Raw genomic sequence first — 21,199 nt, forward strand, 5'->3', positions numbered from 1 at the left:
TATGGTAGAATACAATTTCTGATCAACACAACAAAATGACTCTTTTCAAGATATGTAAAGTAGACAAGCAAGTGTATACATTTTTATTTTTAATACCTTCATATCTTTTTCAAGCTTGGCCTGCCATTCTTGATCCATAAAAACTTCTGGAGGAGCAAGTGCTGGCATTGCCACAAACTCAAGACTGGGATCACCTATCAATTTTCTTGCTAACCACAGAAATGGTCTCTCAAAGTTGTAATTGCTCTTAGCACTAATGTCATAGTACTGTTATAAAAAGACACCTATGTTACTTAAGTGAATCTAAAGCTTAAAATGTCACATTTTTACTAGACATGATGTATAAATTTACATATTTCACCAAGTAAATTTTGAAATACACAAGAAAACATTTTGAAAAATAAATGCCCATATAATTTTTATAATACAAGTTTTCTCACAATATCAGACTTCAAAATCTGAAAACACCAACTTACTACATCAAATTTCTCTTGCTCAACTGACTCTTTCAGCATGGACTTGGACTAATCCTGTAACTATTTTGTGCTTGCTATAGTTTATGCTATACTTTTAAAATTAGATAGTGTAAGTTAACAAAATTCTGCAAATCATCAGTAAACATTACAAAGCTTTCATAGGCAAATATATTGAGAATCTGAAGCAATGTGATTCTCTCAGCCTTTTATCTTTTCTAATGTTGTCTATCCAAAGTCGTTTTTCATTTTAAGATTAAAAATATTTTATGCAAAATAATTTTAAAATTAGCAGTGGCTAGTGCAGACAGCCCTAGTGTAACTTTGCACAAATTCAAAAACAAATGCATCAAGACACTTATCAAATATTTATTATGGAAATGAATTTATATATGTTATTTTTTGCAAACAATCACTCTGTTGGTTTGTAATGATATGGTAACCAACATAAAAATATCAAGAAATACCTATAAATTATGCCTTTTGTATTATAAAACGACTACAAATTATATGAAAACTTAAATATTCAAACTAAACTTAAATCTCACAATAATATACATTTATATATATTATTTTCTCACATTTCAACCACAAATGGCTAACAATACAGAAATTAACACAGCACACATACACTCATGTTACCTTACCCAGTAATACAAAACTGACTTTTAATCTTTACAAAGTAATCCTGTCACTTCAATTATTAAATATGTATATAGATTACTACTTAGAAAATGTTACAAAACTTACTTTCCGTAAAATATAGAATTATCTCTTCTAGTTATGACCTTTGAACTCATTTGCTGCTTGTCATAGGTTGCTAAATCGTATAAAATTTTGCACATGGATAATGTAAAATGAATTGTAAGGTTTTATATATACATTTGAAAACCAAAAATCAAAATTTACTCTATCAACACCATATAATTCCACCATAATTTAGCAAGCTGTATTTGGGCCTAAAATATTTCAAAGCACACCAAAGACTTGCCACTTTGAAGTTTTGTATCAAATTAATAAGATATAATACTTAAAAATGGCTAAATGTTTGTAATAAAATCCAAAAACAAAGTACAGTTTCATTTTGAAAATGGCTGAGAAAGCCAATAGGAGAACATTATGAGCTTTCAACTGGCTATTCAAGTCATCAATAGAAGTATGTGAATATAAGAGAAACTTTCCAAAAGTGTAAAACGTGGGACTACTGTATTTGATTCAGTACATGCATAATATCTTGGCAAATATAAAAGAAAAGGAAGTTCTTATTTTATACTCTAGCTTTTCAATATTGGTAACATGAGCTCCTAATTCATACAAAATTAGACTTTGTGCTTGGATATCATAAACATTTAATTTGAACCACTGTGTCATTAAACATACCAGTTTGATTAGATGTTTGTTTCATGTTGATTGTATATTTTGGGTTTTGTGAAATTTCTGCAGTACATTTTATTGCTTCATTATAGCAGTTTAAGGGAATAGGTTTACAAAGATAGGTGTAATGATATTATTGTCTAAACTATTCAAATGTTGTAGATGTTAATTTTTGAAGCTCTGGTGCTTATTTTGGAAACATTAGGTTCCAAAATCTAGTTGAGCATTCACCAAGACTGTAGTTTAAGGAGTTTTAAGAAGGTAGTTAAATATCAAGTTATTGGATCTTATACTTTTGGAAAATTGTAGATTTTGTGTTTTTGGTTAATTTGTATGCAAAACAAAGTTTATAGTCTAAAATTTACTTTTTTTAGTATTTTGAGAAGTTTGCTTAAATTATGTTGGGTTAAGGTCAGTATTTTACTGAATAAATTTAAACATTTAATATGTTTACCATTCATACTGTTTGGTTAGTTACTTTCCTTTACTGGATATCTGGATGACAATGTCTTGATTTTTTTTTCTTTTTTTCTTTTCTTCCAAACCTACTTGTAGTTTGGTTAGAAAATTGCTCATAAAGTTGATTTTTCTTTTTTGGAAATTTGAAGACTTGTTCTAATATTTTTATTGCCTATAATGAATTAGACACATTTTTCTTTAGATCTTGGACTTAAGATTGCTCACTGTTGATTACATTTTTTAATTAGAGTTGTGGTTAGAAATTCACAAGGTTCATTAAGCAAAAATTAATAAATATAACAAGGTTTAAGCTATTTATAATGAACATTTATGTTTCCTGTTACAATTTGTACTTATTCTAAAACAAAAAAAGGTAATTTTGATTTATTTCTCCATTTTTATGATGGCTATGAAGTCAATAAAATCAACCAATACCACATAGTAGGCACTGATAAAGTAACAAATTAAACAAGTTTTATTAAAAACAACATTACTTAAAAGAATATAAATTATGCAAATAAAACTTCATAATCTTCAGTTAAAAGTATTTGTAATCTCAAAATCAAAATCCTTTGCATGTCGGATAGTCAACATTCTGAAAGAAAAAATTCACAAAAAAAGTCTTTAATAAAAAAAATCTTATTACCTAATCTAAAAACCTGATATTTGTGTTCTGAAAGCCTTGCAACATTTACTTGACACTCAATAACATTATTGCTAACCACAGGAATGGTCTCTCAAAGTTGTAATTGCTCTTAGCACTAATGTCATAGTACTGTTATAAAAAGACATCTATGTTACTTAAATGAATCTAAAGCTTAAAATGTCACATTTTTACAAGACATGTATAAATTTAAATATTTCACCAAGTAAAATTTGAAACACTCAAGAAAACATTTTTAAAAATAAATGCCTTTGTAATTTTTATTGGGGGCTATTTAGACTAAATAATTTGTATTCATCCAATAAAGAAAAAAAGCATAATTTATATCTATTTCCTAATTCTTATGGTTGTCATGAGGTTGGTCAAGTCTATCCAACCCATACAAAGAAACAGTAGTGAAAATACCATATAAATTGGTTTTCCCCCTAAAAATATCTGATAATTATTTGGCTGTTATAAAGATTTCACATGTGAAGCTTGACATTTTTGATGCATAAAATGAAAAAAACTTAGAATACACTAAACAAAGAGACAATTAAAATGTCAAAGAAATCTTAAAATTTAAAAAAGAACTGATATTTTGTGTTCAAACTCCTTACAATATATCAGGTAAAATGTTAAAATTAAAGAAAAATTATTAAAATTCATACAAGAAAATTGAGGTAAAAAAAATGTTTAATTTAATTTTTCAATTAAAAACATAAATAAGCATTAAATACAATTTTTACATAGAGACTACAGCAGTAAGAGAAAAACTACAGTAATACAAGTCATAAACAACTTTCTGTAAAATAATTATAATTATCATAACTTGCCAGTATGACTAACGAGTAGTTCAAACATCAGTGTTAGACACCTGAAGTTGGACTTTCCGGTCCTGGTTTTCGAGTTATTTGATATTACGGCCATTTTCTAATTTCAAATAGATCAAGGTGTTCTTCGATTCTTAAAAAGGAATCACATTAAAAAAATTATTGGCCTTCAAAAAACTAAAAACATTTCGAAGGACAGAGCATGTTTAAAATGGTACCATAGTTGAGTCATAACGATGGCAAAACAGTAAAATGTGGCTTATTATGACCTAAGCATTACACAGACAACACATTTGTGCATCAGTCCCAGACAAAAGAAAACGATGAGTTAAAAAACTGTGACCAGTGCATAGTCTAGTTAGGACAACTTCCTCTTTCCGATCCTTATGGAAGAAGGATGGCCAAAGTCTAATAGAGGGTTTCATTTAAAAAAGCTTGTTTTCACATTGGTCACTCCAAGTTGGCTGCTAAGTGGCACGGAGCTGAGCCTTGAATACAGGACCATAGTCCACATATGGAACAGACATAGCAGTAATAGTGTCAGAGCAAATAGATTTAGCTGCAGTGTCTGCAAGTTCATTCCCAGGAATACCAACATAGCCCAGTATCCAGAAAAAATGGATAGAAGTAGATGTTAAAGAGAAATGGGCCAGTCGGTTTTGAATACCGGTGAGAACAGGGTGTGAATTAACATAAAGCGATTCCAGGGCTAGAAGAGAGCTAAGCGAGTCAGTATAAATAGTGCAATTTGAGTACTACTTAGCTTGTAGTATACAGTAGTATACAATGGTATACAGTTCAGCAGTGAACACAGAAGCTGTAGAGAGGATTCTGCACCCAACCACCGAACCACAACAAACCATGGCAGAGCCCACAGAGTCACCTGATTTAGAACCATCCATATAAGAAGCCATGGTGTGATGAGCTGACCAGTGGATACAGCAATGTTATCCAAGGACAAACCCAATTCATTCAACTGCACCTGGATATGAAGGCCAAAATGAACAATGACAGATTGTCTGTTCTGAAAAAGTATGGCCCACTGAAGTCAGTTGCAAATGGCAGAGGTGCAAAGTAGGTTCATGAGACTATGTATAAGCGCTGAACTGGGGAAATGCAGAAAGCCCCAGTGCAGAGCCATAGACCAATGATCCATAGTCAAGTTTTGATTGAATAAGAGCATGATGTATCTTTAACATAGAACATCGATCTGCTCCCCAAGTGGCAGAAAAGAGGACATGAAATATGTTCAGTGCTCTTGTACATTTGACCCATAGCTGCTTGATGTGTGGTATAAAGTTCAGCTTACAGTCAAAGATAAGCCCCAAGAACTGTCTCAGGGATCACAGGCAGCACAACTACACTGATACAGAGTTCAGGATCTAGGCAAATTCCCCATCAGCAGCAAAAGTGCATGCAAACAGTTTTAAAGAAAGAGAAGGTAAAGCCGTTTGCTGTGGTCCACTACAATAAACAATTGAGGGCATTCTGTTGCTGTCGTTTAATATATTTCATGTTAGACGACTGACATGAGATGTGAAAGTCATCAATATATAACCCGTTTGCAACAGGGAGTTGTTCAGTGATGGCATTAATCTTTATACTGATACGTGTGACATTCAAACACAGCCCTGAAGGACTCCAAGGTTCTGTAGGAATGAATAAGAAAGTATCGAACTTACACAAACTTGAAACTGCCTACCCATTAAAATCTTAATAAAACTAGGAAAATGGCCATGTAACCCAAATATATGAAGGTCTTGCAAAATGCCATAACTCCATGTTGTATCATAAGCCTTTTCAATGTCAAAGAATATTGATACAAGATGTTGTTTGAGAAAGGCTTCTCTTATTGACGTTTCAAGTCGAATCAAGTGGTCCATGGTGGAGCGCTGTTTTTGAAACTGACACTGGGTGGGCGAAAGGAGGTTGTTTGATTCAAGGAACCAAACAAGACAAGCATTAATCATTCTCTCTAAGATCTTACAGAGACAGCTCGTGAAAGCAATTGGACAGTAGTTTGAAAAAATCTTGGGATCCTTCCCAGGCTTAGAGAAAAGTAGGACAATAGCCTGGTGCCAGGAATCAGGAAAAACATTCTCTTGCCAGATACAGTTAAAAACAATCAGAAGAATAGCAAGAGAAGCAGGAAATAGATGGTGCAGCATTCAGTAGTGTACATCATCCTGTCTGACTGATGTAGGGCCAGTTTGAGTTCCACCAGTGTAAAGGGACAACTATAGTCAAAGAGACTATCAGCTTGAAAGGAAAGAGGAGATCGCTTTGCCCAAGTCTTGATGGCTAAGAAGGTGAAGGAAGAAGCAGAAGTGCTAGATACCCAGCAAAAGCTTTCACCTAGAGCAACTCCCTCTAGTCCCTTCCGAGTGAAAAAGGGAGACATTTGCCCTAAAGGTTTGTCTGAATGAGAATGTGGTATAAGAAAATGAGGTACAACAGGTGTTACAGAAACTGGTCATTTACCTACAGACTGTTTTTTCACTATTTTAAGGTTTTGTTTGAGGGATTCACAAAAAATGAATTTCACTTCTAATTCACTTTGATTCCATATGGAATAACAAAGGATTGTCAAATTAGAAAGCCAGACAAATTGCACTTGTTAGAAGAAATTGTTTGATTTTTATGTTATTAATCTACATTCTTTGTGGATTATTATTACACAAGCTAAAATTAGTTAATACACTGATACTATTTACCATTAGTTTAAAAAATGGGGTTAACTGTCACAGATTTTCTGGAGCAAAAAGAATGTTCATTTAAATACATTATTTCTGGTTTATGTTTATTCTTTATTATTATGGAAGTAAACTAAAATGTAGTAAAATATCTTTAGGTTAGTTGAGGTTACATTAGGTAAAATAAACAATAACAATATGATAAAAAGGCAGATTGTTTTCAAAGATATTTACAACTTAATAATGTGGGGACTAATAGCACTGCACAGCAAAGTTTTTGCTTCTTGAACACTGTTGAGTGTTCCTTATAGATTTTATGCTGCTGATCATGAAAATCACATCCAAATTTGCCCATCATGTACCATTTCATCGAAATCTTCAGTTTCACCAGGACATCGCCACAATTAAAAAACGCTATCAGGGTAACTGGAATCCGTCAATGCTTGCTGACTACTGTTGGACACTGCAAAGTGATGCACCGGACATTGAATACAAACGAAAATCAGGAGCAAAACAATTATGTTGAACTTAATAGCATATTAGAAACAAATGCAATTAAATACATTATTGCCAGTAAATAGTTATCTGTCTATTTCTCAGAGTTCCTATGTGATGAAGCAAAACCAAAACTATATTTGTGCTTCCCACCAGGTCACAATGAACAAAACTTTCCAGAAAGAAAAACTTTTCAAAAAAAATTGTTGTTCAGTGTAGTTACACATGATTAAAATAAATAAAATTTAATTATAAATAGATGTATATTACTGGGAGTTAAAAGGTACTCAGTATAAACTAAAGAAATTCCATGCTATATATCAAGTCATTCCAGGAATAAAAGGAGTATAATTTTGATTTTTTTGTGGTTATGAGGTCAGTCAAATTAATCAACAATGTAGAATTAAGGTGGAGAAAATACCAAAATATGAAGTTCAACTGAAAACAAATATTTAAAATGTTTTTTGTAGGTTTAAGAATGAGTTTTGAAATTTAAGATTTTTGTGTATTAGAAATACTGAACTAAAACATGCAATTTTCTGTACATTAAATGCTTATAATGTTTACTGAAAGACTATCAAATTTCATAAGGATGTACATACTTTAACAAATTTTAGTAATATCAATCTATAAAGACTATAGAAGTACAAAAAGGTCACAGGGGTTAGTCAAATTAACAGAGCCTGTATGAAAAACTTCAATTTACTTCTGAACCATGTCAGACTAAAGATACCAATAAAAGTTGAAAATCATATGGTGAACTTACAGCTCACGTTAATCTATCAAATAGCATAATGTACATGCTACTGGTGCATATATCCCATGAAGGTTATTATGTTTCTTTGTCATTAAGTTCATTTTTTTACATTGTAGTTACTTTTACAATAACAAAAAGTGAAAAAAATGCAAATGAAAAAATTAAATGTCAAACATTATTTTTCAGTAAACCTTTATTTTTCAGCTGTTATTTTCTTTATTGTAATTTTACACTTGTATCTCCAGGTTTTATAACAGTAATCAAAGCATAATAAAAATAAATGTGTAAATGTAAAAATATATAGAATTGTAATAAATAAAAAAAAATGTTAAAGCACTTATAGTCAGAGTATACACTTCTCACCTTTCCAAATTTATTTTCTGTAGTTATTTTATTTCTAGCAGGTGGCTTAGAAACCAAAAGAAACAAAATCAATAGTACTGTGTCCTTGTAAGTATGGACAACAAAGTTCTAAATTACATCTCTCCTGAAAGTTTCATCTGATCTTTTTACCCCTATTTACTATGTTTATTCTACTGTTAGTGGTTGAAGCAGAAACCTGCCAAATATAAAGCAATGAATCACCATTTCCATTTAGGTGATACTGTTCTTTGCGTCTTTTGGTATCATTGGTATCAAATGAGCTTTTGCAACATTTCCCATAACATTCACTACTTTGAAAATAAAGTGGGATAGAATTTATTGGCTTGTTTACACATTACAATAAAAATCGTCTAAAAGTAATGTGTAAAAGTAAAAAATATTTATGATGTGGCTCTGTAAAGTTATATTCAGTTTTTCTGTAATAAATGCAGACAGTCTTTCAAGGCACTGTTGCAATATATTTAATACAAGTTTCCACTGATATTTTACTCCAAATATCTCTAATATACTCCCATAAAATTTCTTTGGAAGTAACTTTTGATTTGTCAAGTTTCTGATCTATCACTAACTTCTTTCTTAGCTCAGTAACTTTTGCATAGGTTGGATGAGTGTATGGGATCATGACCTTCTTGGTAGTAGAATTCTTTACCAATAGTACACAATCACTGGGCATACCATGAAAGATCAATACCTGAAGGTGTTTACATTGGTCCATTATTGTATCTATTTTGCAAATACCTCCTATTTTCTTAGCAGAAAAATACCCTCAAACAATTACACTGGTATTATTGTAGAAGGCTTTTGTAAGATTAAATCAATGGAAGGAGTAATAAGGTGATGGTGATTCAAGTGTTTGTCACAGTTTTGGGAAAAGTATATTATGACCAATCAGTAAAAAAGGTCAGATGAACACATCTCGCAGTCAGAAATTATGCTAAAGTATTACACAACTTTGCTAGCAAAAGCACTGAAAAATACAAAATACCTATCAAATTAAAAAAAAATGCTTCAGAATCAGTGTAAAATACCAAATTCTACAGAAAAATTCCAGCAATGCGTAAAATGTCATGGATGATCTAAAGAATGGTCCACAAGTTATTGGAAGCCATGAAAAATGCAAACCTTATGTCCATCATTCAGAAATAACAAGCAAAAACAGTATCTTAACAATGCCTAATTTCCTTCTCATGAAAATTATGACTACTACAGAAATGCTTGTTTGCAAAACCGATGTACTAACTGGAATATTTCTTTGATTGCTAAGTGAGATGCATGAAAACTATTATTATAGTAGTCTGATTTTACATTTTATTTGTTGAACTATGCCAAATGCTGATTTGAAATCAAGCCATAACACTGTTATGGAACAAGTGGGAATAAAGTTTAAAGAACCTGGCCCTTCAAGGTCACATACAAACACCAAATACCTATCCAGACTGACAGACCTCTGTAGGACGACTTTTTTGTCAGTTCATGGTCAAAAATACAAAAGAATCCTGTTAATTGTAACGTATAACAAAATATAAATTACCATACAACCATGCATAATGACTGTTCCCATGTATTTTAAGTTTGTTATTTATCTCTAGTCACACGTTTAAACTATCTTCCAAATACTGTCACTATATAAAAAACCCACATAAACCCATGTAAAACAGAAATTAACTGTACTAAAGTTTCAGTTTTTATAAACTGAACTCACACAATTTATATAAAATACAAACGATTTGTATACTTCTCAGTCCACAGAATATCTACTGTATTACAGAAATTTTATAAACACAACTGGTCTTAGAATACACCTTATTACATAGTTATGTATATTTCTGAATTTTGAAATCATAATACTCAATTTGTTTTTGGAATATCATATTTTTGTAATTCTAATTGTTATTTCCCAAGTTTTATTACGTCTCAAGAGGTGCAGTTTATACATTTCTTGGCATCTCAGCAATGTTTTTTGTTTCATCCCACTTGTTTGTAAAGATGTTGTTCAGTAATATAAAACTAATTAGACAATGTTGCTACAGCTTGCATCAGGTTACTTGACTAGACACTGGGAAAAAATGGGACATTACCAATTACTGGGATGATAACATTCCCATAATACGTGAAGTGAAAAAAGAAACCAATACAAACAATGATTTTATTATGCAAAAGAGACTGGCATTTCTATGTGCAGAGTTATATGCAGCATAAAGAAAGTGATATTTATTACAAGAGAACCCTAACTTTGAGAGTGGCATGTATGAATATAGTTAAGAAGGAACTATAGACATACACTTTAATTATCTCATAGCAACAAACTATGTTGCAGAGCCAGGCAATACCTTTTATACATAATTTATTGTGTTAATTTCCTTCACATGATGCATTCTGAATGTATATTAGAAGGTCCATATCAAAGTTTTATATTATTATATTCCCAACAAAGTATCTGAACAGCATTCTCTATGCTAGTGAGGTTGTGTAGGTTTTCACGTACAGCTGAACGAAACACAAGGAAAATCAATTTGTTTACTATTCCCTTATTATTAGCATAACCAGCTAAGAAAACTTGGAATAAGAATTCAGTTTGAATACCATAAATTTAGCTTTACTAATATTTAATATGAATGTGAGGTACATCTATCAAAGAACAATACAAATATAAATCTATAAAACAACCCAAACTTCTAAATATTTACAGAACTGATACTTAAGCTAATACATAGATCTATTGCCATGAAATCAATACTACATATTACTGAATTACAAATAAATTTGAGAATTAGCAACCTGTCTGTGTTGTCCACTAGCAGCAATCACTTTTTATTGTTATTAGCTTCTTTCTGTGGGTGCAATGATTGGCTTGTATGTATTCCTAAATATTAGCTTGATCAATTATTGAGAAACATTTGTAAGTGTAGATCTTCTTATTGGAAGAATTAGTTACATGCCCGTCTCACGAGATCCGATTGGTATGAGAGGGATAGTATGCTATATAAACTCCAACTTTACTCTGAACCATTGATTAACCCTTTCACAACAGGTTCAGCACAATATATGAGTTATTCTACATATTTGCACTATAATGTTTGAAACAGCATGTGTACCTTCACAAAATCTGATATACTTTTAGTAAAGATTACAGGTGTTTTGTACAAAGAAAATTAGATTTTTTTGATTGATTGATTTAGTGTTTTATGGCACAAAGCTGCTAGGCTATCTGTACCAAACGTCCGGTAAAAAGGTAAAAACAAATTAAAAGGGGAGTACAGAAAAAGAAATGAAGGTAAAACAAAATATCATTGAAAAACAGAAAAAGCATAAAACCAATGTTGACATCTAGTTTACAATGTTAAGAGAGAAAGCAGATTAAAAGAAGTTGTAAAGTACTTTCTCGAGCAAAATGGTAATGATCATAACCCGCCAGGAAGACTAACAGGTAAGTTCAAGAACCACCATCAGTCACCTGAAGTTGACCTTTCCAGTCCTGATTCCGGGTTATGTGTCATAGCAGCCATTATCAAAATGTAAAATAATAGAAGTTTTAAAAGGCATATAGCAAAATCATAATAATGAGTAGCCAAATGTCCAGTAAAAAGGTAAAAATATAGTAAATGTAGTAAAATATGTAAAAGTAAACAAAAGTAAAAACAAAACAGCAATTAAAAACAGAAAATTGCATAAAACCAATGTTGACATCCAGTCTAGAAAGTTGTAAAGGACTTCCTGTAGCAAAATGGTAATTATCATAACCCGCCAGGAAGACTAACGGGTAAGTTCAAGAACCACCATCAGTCACCTGAAGTTGACCTTTCCAGTCCTGGTTCCAGGTTATGTGTCATTATGGCCAGTACTAAAAGGTAAAGTAATAAAAGTGTTAAATGACATGCAGCAAAAGTGTAATAATAACTCACCAGGATGACTAACGGGTAGTTCAAACAGCAGCGTTAGTTACCTGAAGTTGGCCTTTCCAGTCCTGGTGTCGAGTTATTTAATGTTCTGGCCATTTTCCAATTTCAAATTGAACTAAAGAGATTGAAACTTTGAAAAGGGAACCACAATTAAAAAGGTGGAATGAATAAATATCCAACACTTAAATGAGATTAAAAAGATTAATGGCCATTAAAAAACTAAAAACTTTATCAAGGTGGACAGTGTCACCGTCACCAATAACACTGTCCAATGTTACAGATAAACCTTGGGAAAAAACATGTTTAAAATAGTGCCGTCATTGAGAGTCATAATGATGGCAAGAAAGTAAAATGTGGCTTACAGTAATTTAAGTGTTGCACAAACTATACACTGGTGCAACAGTTCCAGATAAAAGAAAATGATGAGTTAAAAAACTGTGACCAATGCATAGTCTAGTTAGAACAACTTCCTCCTTCCGAACCTTATGGAAGCTAGATGGCCAAAGCCCAATATGGGGTTTTATTTGAAATAGCTTGTTGTTGCATTGCTCCCTCCAAGTGGACTGACAGCTGGCACGAAGCCGAGCCTTGAATACAGAACCATAGTCCATGTACGGAATAAGCACAGTGGTGACAGTGCCTGAGCAGATAGATTTAGCTGCCATGTCTGCAAGCTCATTCCTGCAAATACCAACATGGCCTGGTATCCAGAAAAACTGGATAGAAGTAGCAGTTAATGAGAAATGGGCCAGTCGGTTTTGAATATCTGCGAGAACAGGGTGTGAGCCAACGTGTAGCAATTCCAGGGTCAGTAGAGAACTAAGCGAGTCAGTATTAATAGTGAAGTTGGAGTACTGCTCAGTTTCAATATGATCCAGAGCAAGAGATATGACATACAGTTCAGCAGTGAACACAGAAGCTGTAGAGGGGATTCTACACGCAACCACCAAACCGCAGCAAACCATGGCAGAGCCCACTGAATTACCTGATTTGGAACCATCTGTATAAATTGGAATGGAATGATTATTTGAAAGATGTTCATTGATCTGCTGCTTTTTCAAATGACTGAAAGAAAGGTCACATCTAAGGGCTGTAATAAGCCATGGTGGGATGGGCTGATCTGTGGATTCTGTAATGTTATCCGAGAACAGACCCAATTCATCCAATTGCACCTGTATGCGGAGACCAAAAGAAGCAATGGCAGATCATCTGTTCTGAAAAAGTACAGCCCACTGAAAAAGGAAAACACATCCCCAGGAGGGATGCTTTGGTAAGGAACAAAGTTTCAAAGAATATAGTAAAGATAGTTGCAAATGGCAAAGGTGCAGAGAAGGTTCATGAGATTCAACGTATAAGCTTTGAATGGGTAAGGTGCGGAAAGCCCCAGTGCAGAGTCGAAGTCCTTGGTGATGAATGGGGTCCAGCATCTTTAAAATCGAGGGTCTGGCAGAGCCATAGACCATTGATCCATAGTCGAGTTTTGATCTAATAAGAGGACGATATAACTTTAACATAAAACATCAATCGATCTGCTCCCCAACTGGCAGTAGAGAACACACAGAGGATGTTCAGTGCTCTTGTGCATTTGACCCGTAGCTGCTTTAAGTGTGGTATAAAGGTCAGCTTACGGTCAAAGATAAGCCCCAAGAACTTGGTCTCAGGGACCACTGGCAGCGAAACATCACCGATATGAAATTCAGGATCAGGGTGAATACCCGTTGGCGGCAAAAGTGCATGCAAATTGTTTTAGAGAGAAAAATTAAAGCCATTCGTCATAGTCCACTTCAGTACACAATTGAGAGCAGTTTGTAGTTGCCGCTCAATATATCTCAAATTCGATGACTGACACAAGATGTGAAAGTCGTCGACATACAGCCCATTCGCAACAATGAGAGGGAGTTGTTCAGTGATGGCATTTATCTTTATACTGAAGAGTGTGACACTCAAAACACAGCCGAGTGGGACTCCAAGTTCCTGTACAACAGAACGAGAAAGTGTCGAACCCACACAAACTTGGAATCTCCTGTCCATTAAAATTATTTTAATAAACATGGGTAAAAGGCCACGTAACCAATATGTATGGAGGTCTCGCAAAACGCCATACCTCCATGTTGTGTCATAAGCCTTCTCAATGTCAAAGAATATTGATAGAAGATGTTGGCATTTGAGAAAGGCTTCTCTGATTGATGTTTCAAGTCATATAAGGTGGTTTGGGGTGGAGTGCTGTCCTCGGAACCCACACTGGGTGGGCGAGAGGAGGTTGTTTGATTCGAGGAACCAAACAAGACGAGCATCAACCATCCTTTCTAAGGTCTTACAGAAACAGCTCGTCAAAGCAATTGGACAGTAATTTGAAAGAATCTTGGGATCTTTCCCAGGCTTAGAGAAAAGTAGGACAATAGCCAGGTGCCAGGCATTAGCAAAAACATTCTCCTGCCAGATCCGGTTAAAGACAAGTAGAAGGACATCAAGAGAAGCAAGAGATAGATGGTACAGCATATCATAGTGTACATCATCAGGACCAACAGATGTACTGCCAGACCGATGAAGGGCCATTTTCAGTTCCACCAGTGTAAAGGGACAGTTATAGTCAAAGAGACAGTCAGTTCGAAAGGAAAGAGGTGAACGCTCTGCCCGAGTCTTGATGGCCAAGAAGGTGGAGGAACAAGCAGAAGTGCTAGATACCTGGCAAAAGCTTTCACCTAGAGTATCTGCAATGCTCTGGACATCAGCCACCTCCTGACCATCAGAGAGTAAGATCGATAGGGGGACAGAATTGTAGTGCCCACTGACCTTTCGAATCCTGTCCCATATGACCTTGGAACTGGTGGTAGAAGATATGCTATTTGTGAACTTAATCCAAGATTCCTTCTGGATTTGACGTCTTACCCACCTAGCATGTGCACGGACTCTTTGGAAAGTGATGCAGTTCGAAAGTGTGAGATATCTACGAAAAGTATCCCAGGCCCGTTTTTGAGCCTTCCATGCTAAATAGCAAGCAGTATTCCACCACGGACAAGGTATCGTGGAAAACGTGTTGAGGTTTTAGGAATACACTAAGCAGCTGCTTATATAATACAGCCAGTTACCGCTGCCACACAGTCGTCTATTGATGGCTGATTCATGATGGCAGGATTAAGTTCAGCAAGAGCAGTGAAAGTGGACCAGTCTGCCTGATCCAGCTTCCACCGGGGCACGTGGGTAGGGTGACATCGACCACAGCCAGTCTCCCAAAAGTATAGGAAAATGATCACTGCCTAGTGGATTCTTGTCAACCCTCCATGAAAAATGGGAGAATAATGAATGGGAGCAAACTGAGAGATCAATAACAGTAAAGGACTGACTAGGTGCATGAAAATAAGTGGAAGAACTAGTATTAAAAGAGAAAGGTTGTGATCAGAGAGCATATGCTCTACAGAGAGACCCCTCCCATCAATAATAGCACTTCCCCAGAGGAAATGATGTCCATTAAAGTCCCCCAGGAGAGGGCAACTGTTCAACGAGAGCATCAAGGTCTGATTGATCATATGTCTCTCCAGGGGACAGGTAGAGAGAACAAACAGTGATGGTAAGACCCAAGGAAACACGGATGGCTATGGTCTCCAAGGGTGTGTTGAGTGACAAAGACAGGGTGGGCACATAGTGATTAACCAAAAGTGCCACCCCTCCATGTACTCGTTCATCACACAGCCTGTCATTTCTGTACAGAGAAAACTGCCGAATGGTCACTGTATCAGCAGGTTTTAGAAATGTTTCTTGTAAGGAAAGACATAGGATGGTAGGAAGCAATCAGTGTTTTGATATCATTCAGATTAGAACGTAAACCTCGACAGTTCCATTGTATCAAGGTGGCCATTTTTAATGACGGGTAGGTGAAGTGGGTGGAGAACCCTTCTGTCTACGACCACGTCTTTTTTCCTTACTGTCCTTAGTCGGAGGAGGTCTATCAACCTCCACGGATCTTGCCCTGGGTTGATTGGGCAGGTCTTTGTTGTTGGAAGGGGATTCCAGTGACTGAGGATGCAAACAAATGATTGTTTTGCCTCTTGGGGTGGTAGAAAAAGATGTATCAGAAGAAATGCCTGTATTTGAAACTGAAGGATGTGGATCTTGATTGTTGGAATGCATGGGTGGAACAGAGATGGGTGTGGAAGTCGATTTATCAACCTTTTTAACCATGGAGGTCAAAAGGCTTTTCATTTCTTTGGAAAATGATTCTCTCGGAAGCACAGAGAGATCTGTCTGCACTCCCACTGTAGTTGTGGAACGAAGTGCAGCAGCATATGTCCGAGATGGAGTGGCAGGCAGCAATTTCCAAGCCTCAGAATAACTAATGTTATGAGTCGTTTTCAAATGCTGCACCTCTTTTTCCTCCAACCATTTTGGGCAAGAACGAAAGTAGGAAGGGTGAGAACCATTGCAGTTGATGTAATGTGGGTTCGTGTCACATTCATAGGCATCGTGGTCCTTGCCACCACAACGAGCACATGTCAGGGAACCATGACATGTTGTCTTTGAGTGGCCAAACCTCTGACATTGGAAACATTGGAGAGGGTTTGAAATGTATGGCCGTACCCTGCAAATTAGATAACCTGCCTTGATGGTGGCAGGTGCATGTGATGATGTAAATGTCAAAACGAGGGTATTTGTTGGCAGTGTAACTCCATCTTTGCGAGTGGAGATGTGCCTCACTGCAGAAACTCCTTGAGTGAAGAGACCAGCGAGAATCTCTGACTCGGGAATGTTTTTCAAATCCCTCTCAACAATAACTCCTTATGATGAATTCAAGGTAGCATGAGGGGTAACCTCAATAGGTATATCCCCAATTGCCATTGAATTCAAGAGGAGTTCACTGTGTTGGGTTGTGGATGTTTCAAATAATATATCTCCAGATCAAAGCTTCTTTACTGACCTTGGAGAGTGAGCAAGACACTCTAGTCCCTTCTGAAAAAAAAGGGGACATTTGCCCTAAAGGTTTTTTCTGAAAGAGAATGTAATATAAGAAAATGGGGTACATGTGTTACAGATGTTGAAGATTGCTGCTCAATCTTCCAGACATGGTCGTTTACCTATTGACTGTTTTTTCACTATTTTATTTAAAATTTGTGAAGGAGGATCCATAGGGAAAAAGAAAAATTTCGGTACCCACTGATCCCACCCACCATGGAGCCCCACAAGGGGACGCACTACAATGTCATGCAAGGACAATGCAGCAACGCCAGGGTTTCGTGAGCACTATACCCAAACACCAGCATCAGGCACAATGTCCATAACACCCATTGAGAACTTCCAACACTGGTACTTGGTTAACTCTAGCCCAAGTGGACCAGCCGATTGACCCAAGGGGGGCCACCCAAAGGCCACCCATCTACAGGAATTCAAGGCCAAAGTAGTGTGTTAGGGTTGGACCCCTCAACCACCAGGATTCTCTCCTCCCCTTCACAGGTCGCCACACACGGCAAACACGTGGGTGGATGTTTAGATCCCAGAGAAAGTAACCAGACAGAACAGAACCTTCCCTGAGAGGTCTCCTTACCAGTTATAGGAATCCACACGGAGGGGTAGATTTTTGTAATGAAATATTTATACCAGAGACTTGTTTCTGAAAATAGTATGTTTCATTACTAGTTTGAATGAAGTGATTTCATGTTATGATTAAGAATAAGAAACTATTCTTCATCCCTAAAATCTCAAATATCATTTGTGTAATCTCTAAAAACCTCCTAAATATATTTCAAATGTTTGTTTTCAGTAAGACTTCATATTTTATGTTATTGTATATACATTATGTGGGGGCCTGTCACTTAACCAACCTCATAACCATCAAAAAAATATTAAATAAATAAAAATTAAGCTTTTTTTGTGCTAGAATGACCACATATAACACAAAAATACAAATGTTTAGTCTAAAAAGCTTAAATCTCATAACACTATATATGAATATATATTTATTATAATGACCTTCCAGCCATGCCTACCTAAGATTACATAGCTTGCACCTCCACAGTGCATATCACCCAGGTCATGTATCCATGTATCCAGTAACATGAAACTGACTAAGTCTTCCCTGCTTGCTCTGCTGTGTTTTAGTGGGCTAGTATTTTGTAATTTGCAGCAACTTTCAATTATATTATATATAAAAAATTATTAGTATTTCAAAATAAATTATTAAACTAATTTTTGAAAAACACAGAACAATAAATCAACCAATTATCTCTTTTCACTATGACCTTTTTACTTAGGTGTTGTTGGACAACTGTCCTTTAAATTCTGCACATGAAAAATAATTTTATAGGTTTTATACACATAAAAGAGCTGAATAATAAAAAAATCATAAATAACTATACTGATACCACAGAATACTACTATAATTTATTAAGCTTAGCAACTGAGATTTACTTTGATTTTAAAAAATATGAAACTGATCAGACTAAAGACAACCTACCTCCTTGAAAACTTGGATGGAAAACGGAAAGAACATCCTAGCCTTTTCACCAGGGATATTCTAATCTGTTGATTAGTTATTCACATCATATTCTATAGCAATTTTATATAACAGATGATTTTAAATAGCAGCAAAATGTTCATGCATTGATGCCATCTAATGGTGTAACTCAGTAATAGTTTTGGAGGAAAACCTTAACATTTGAATAAAAAACACATAAGGGGTTGGGGTTGGGGGAATGAACTGTTTAAAAAAAAATTAATTCTGTTCTCAATTTCAACTCACTTTTATTTCTTACCAAGCCAAATTAAAGTCTAGTCAATCAAACTGTAGTTTATGACCCTGTTTCTATATAAATAGACAACCACCTAGAAAATATTGGAAATTGTTGTATAACTATATCAGCAAGAACAATAACCATATCCTCAACCTTAATTAAGATAAACATTATGGACAGGATTTAAAATAAGAATAAGAAAAATTAGGGAGATTGCTGCCACCATATAATCCCATATACATAGAGTTTAAAACATCATTGAAATATTTGTGGTTTTAATTTTTCCTGTCTTTCTTCTATTATAATCTTGAGTACAATAAGTAACAGCAACATTTTCTCCACAGAAACTCACCTGTAGATTCTTTTTTCTGTGAAACACAATTGATTTAGCTTTCACCTTCCTGTCTTTGATATCTACTTTATTCTCACATAGAACTATGGGAATGTTTTCACACACTCTAACCAAATCTCGATGCCAGTTTGGAACATTTTTGTATGTAACTTGAGACGTGACATCAAACATGATGATTGCACACTGACCTGACAAAATTAAATTATAGTTACTTCCTTTCTTAAGGATATTTTAAAATTATGAAATATGAGTGTCAAACTGGTTATTAAAATTATATAACTAAAATAATATTATATTACTTAACAAAATGTTTTAATGAGCTTCATGCTATATAACTGCAAACAAAATAAGACAATATGTAAAATAAAAGCAGCCTCAAATTAGAGGGACAATGTCTCACTCAAATCAACAGTTCAGAATGTTTTCTTTCATCATTGGCTATGTTCCAAAATATACAGAAATCTACCAATATAGTGATTACAAAAATTAATATTTGCTTATTCTGCCGAGTTTTCTGGTTAGATGTACTGAATATCTAACAATATTTTATTAAATTTATATTAAATCCAAATACTATTGAGCAATTTCACTTAAAATATTAACATTATCTCAACTTTGAAGTTCACTATGGAAAAGACAGTTCTTCCTTCTTATTGATTACTAATAATATACACTTTAAGAAACATTTGAAAGTAGAGACATTACTAAAACACTAACAAGATCATGTTTATGAGATGATTCAGATAAATTACATTTCTATTTTAATGTTTTTTTAATAATTGAGCAAGTATAAAATGACAATTTGTTTAAATTGTAAACCTAAACACACCTTGAATGTAATAGCTATCACGTAGGCCACCAAACTTTTCCTGACCTGCCATGTCCCACACATTAAACCTAATTGGTCCACGGTTGGTATGGTCTTTTGGTACATAAAGCCTTAGAAAGTTATCTTCATATGCTTTAGCAATGAAATGGGTTTATTAATCAATAACTTATACAATAACTTTAAAGAAAGAAAAACAAGAAAGCTTGGTTGGTTGATTTAGTGTTTTATGGCACAAAGCAGCTAGGCTATCTGCACAAAACATCCAGTAAAAAATGTAAAAGTAAATTCATTAAAATTCATAAAAGGAAATTAAAGTAAAACAAGACAAAGTTAAAAATAAAATAAACAGCTAAAACCAATGTTTACATCTAGTCTACAATGTCAAGAAAAAAACTACAGTAATTCAAGTTCTAAAGGACTTTCTGTAGAGCAACTATTTATCATAACTCACCAGGAAGACTAACAGGTAAGTACAAAAACCACTGTCAGTCAACTGAAGTAGGCCTTTCCAGTACTAGTTTTGAGTTACTTAATGTTGCAGTCAGTTTCTAATCTCAAATTGAATTAGATGAACTGTGATTTTTAAAAGGGAACCACATTAAAGAGGTGCAAGTATAAATTAAAAAGATAAATGGCCATTAAAAAACTAGAAACATTACCAAGATTGATAGTGACACAATCACCAATAACACTGTCTAATGTTATGGACAAACCTTGGAAGAGAACATGTTTGAAATGGTGCTGTCATTGAGTCACAAGGATGACAAGAAAGTAAAATGTAGCTTATTGCAATCTGAGTGTTACACAAACTACACTCTGGTGCATCAGTTCCAGATAAAAGAAAACAATGAGTTAAAAAACTGTGACCAATGCATAGTCTAGTTGGAACAACTTCCTCTTTCTGATCCTTACAGTAACAAGATGGCCAAAGTCCAATATAGGGTTTTATTTGGAAAAGCTTGTTTTCGCATTGCTTACTCCAAGTTGACTGCCCACTGGAACCATAGTCCATGTATGGAACAGGCACAGAAGTGATTGTGCCAGAGCAGATAGACTGAGCTGCAGTGTCAGCGACCTCGTTTTTGTGAATACCAACGTGATCCAGAAAAACTGGATAGAAATAGATGTTAAAGAGAAATTGGCCAGTCGGTTTTGAATATCGGCAAGGTCAGGGTGTGAACAAACGTGAAGCAATTCCAGGGCCAGTAGAAAACTAAGCAAGTCAGTATAAATAGTGCAGTTTGAGTACTGCTTATCTTCTATGTCATCCAGGGCAAGAGAAATGG

At 34.7% G+C, this 21,199-nt stretch overlaps 1 protein-coding gene across 27 annotated transcripts in view; it reads right to left on the minus strand.

Annotated features, from left to right (window-relative positions):
* Nucleotides 1-21,199, minus strand: part of LOC143244537 (GTP-binding nuclear protein Ran-like) — a 40,427-nt gene that overhangs the window by 10,046 nt on the left and 9,182 nt on the right. For 10 of the 27 annotated variants that reach the window (XR_013025179.1, XR_013025178.1, XM_076489395.1 and 7 more), the window contains 3 exons: nt 19,914-20,045; nt 19,085-19,267; nt 97-267 (listed from right to left, as the gene is read on the minus strand). Coding sequence is in view for 24 of the 27 variants with exons in the window: in XM_076489395.1 (XP_076345510.1) it covers nt 97-267; nt 19,085-19,267; nt 19,914-20,018 (459 nt within the window). In the remaining 3 variants the exon portion in view is untranslated. The other 17 variants (XM_076489412.1, XM_076489406.1, XM_076489405.1 and 14 more) reach the window with 9 other exon arrangements.

The sequence above is a fragment of the Tachypleus tridentatus genome, chromosome 2, assembly GCF_004210375.1.
Source record: "Tachypleus tridentatus isolate NWPU-2018 chromosome 2, ASM421037v1, whole genome shotgun sequence".
Lineage (NCBI taxonomy): Eukaryota > Metazoa > Arthropoda > Merostomata > Xiphosura > Limulidae > Tachypleus > Tachypleus tridentatus.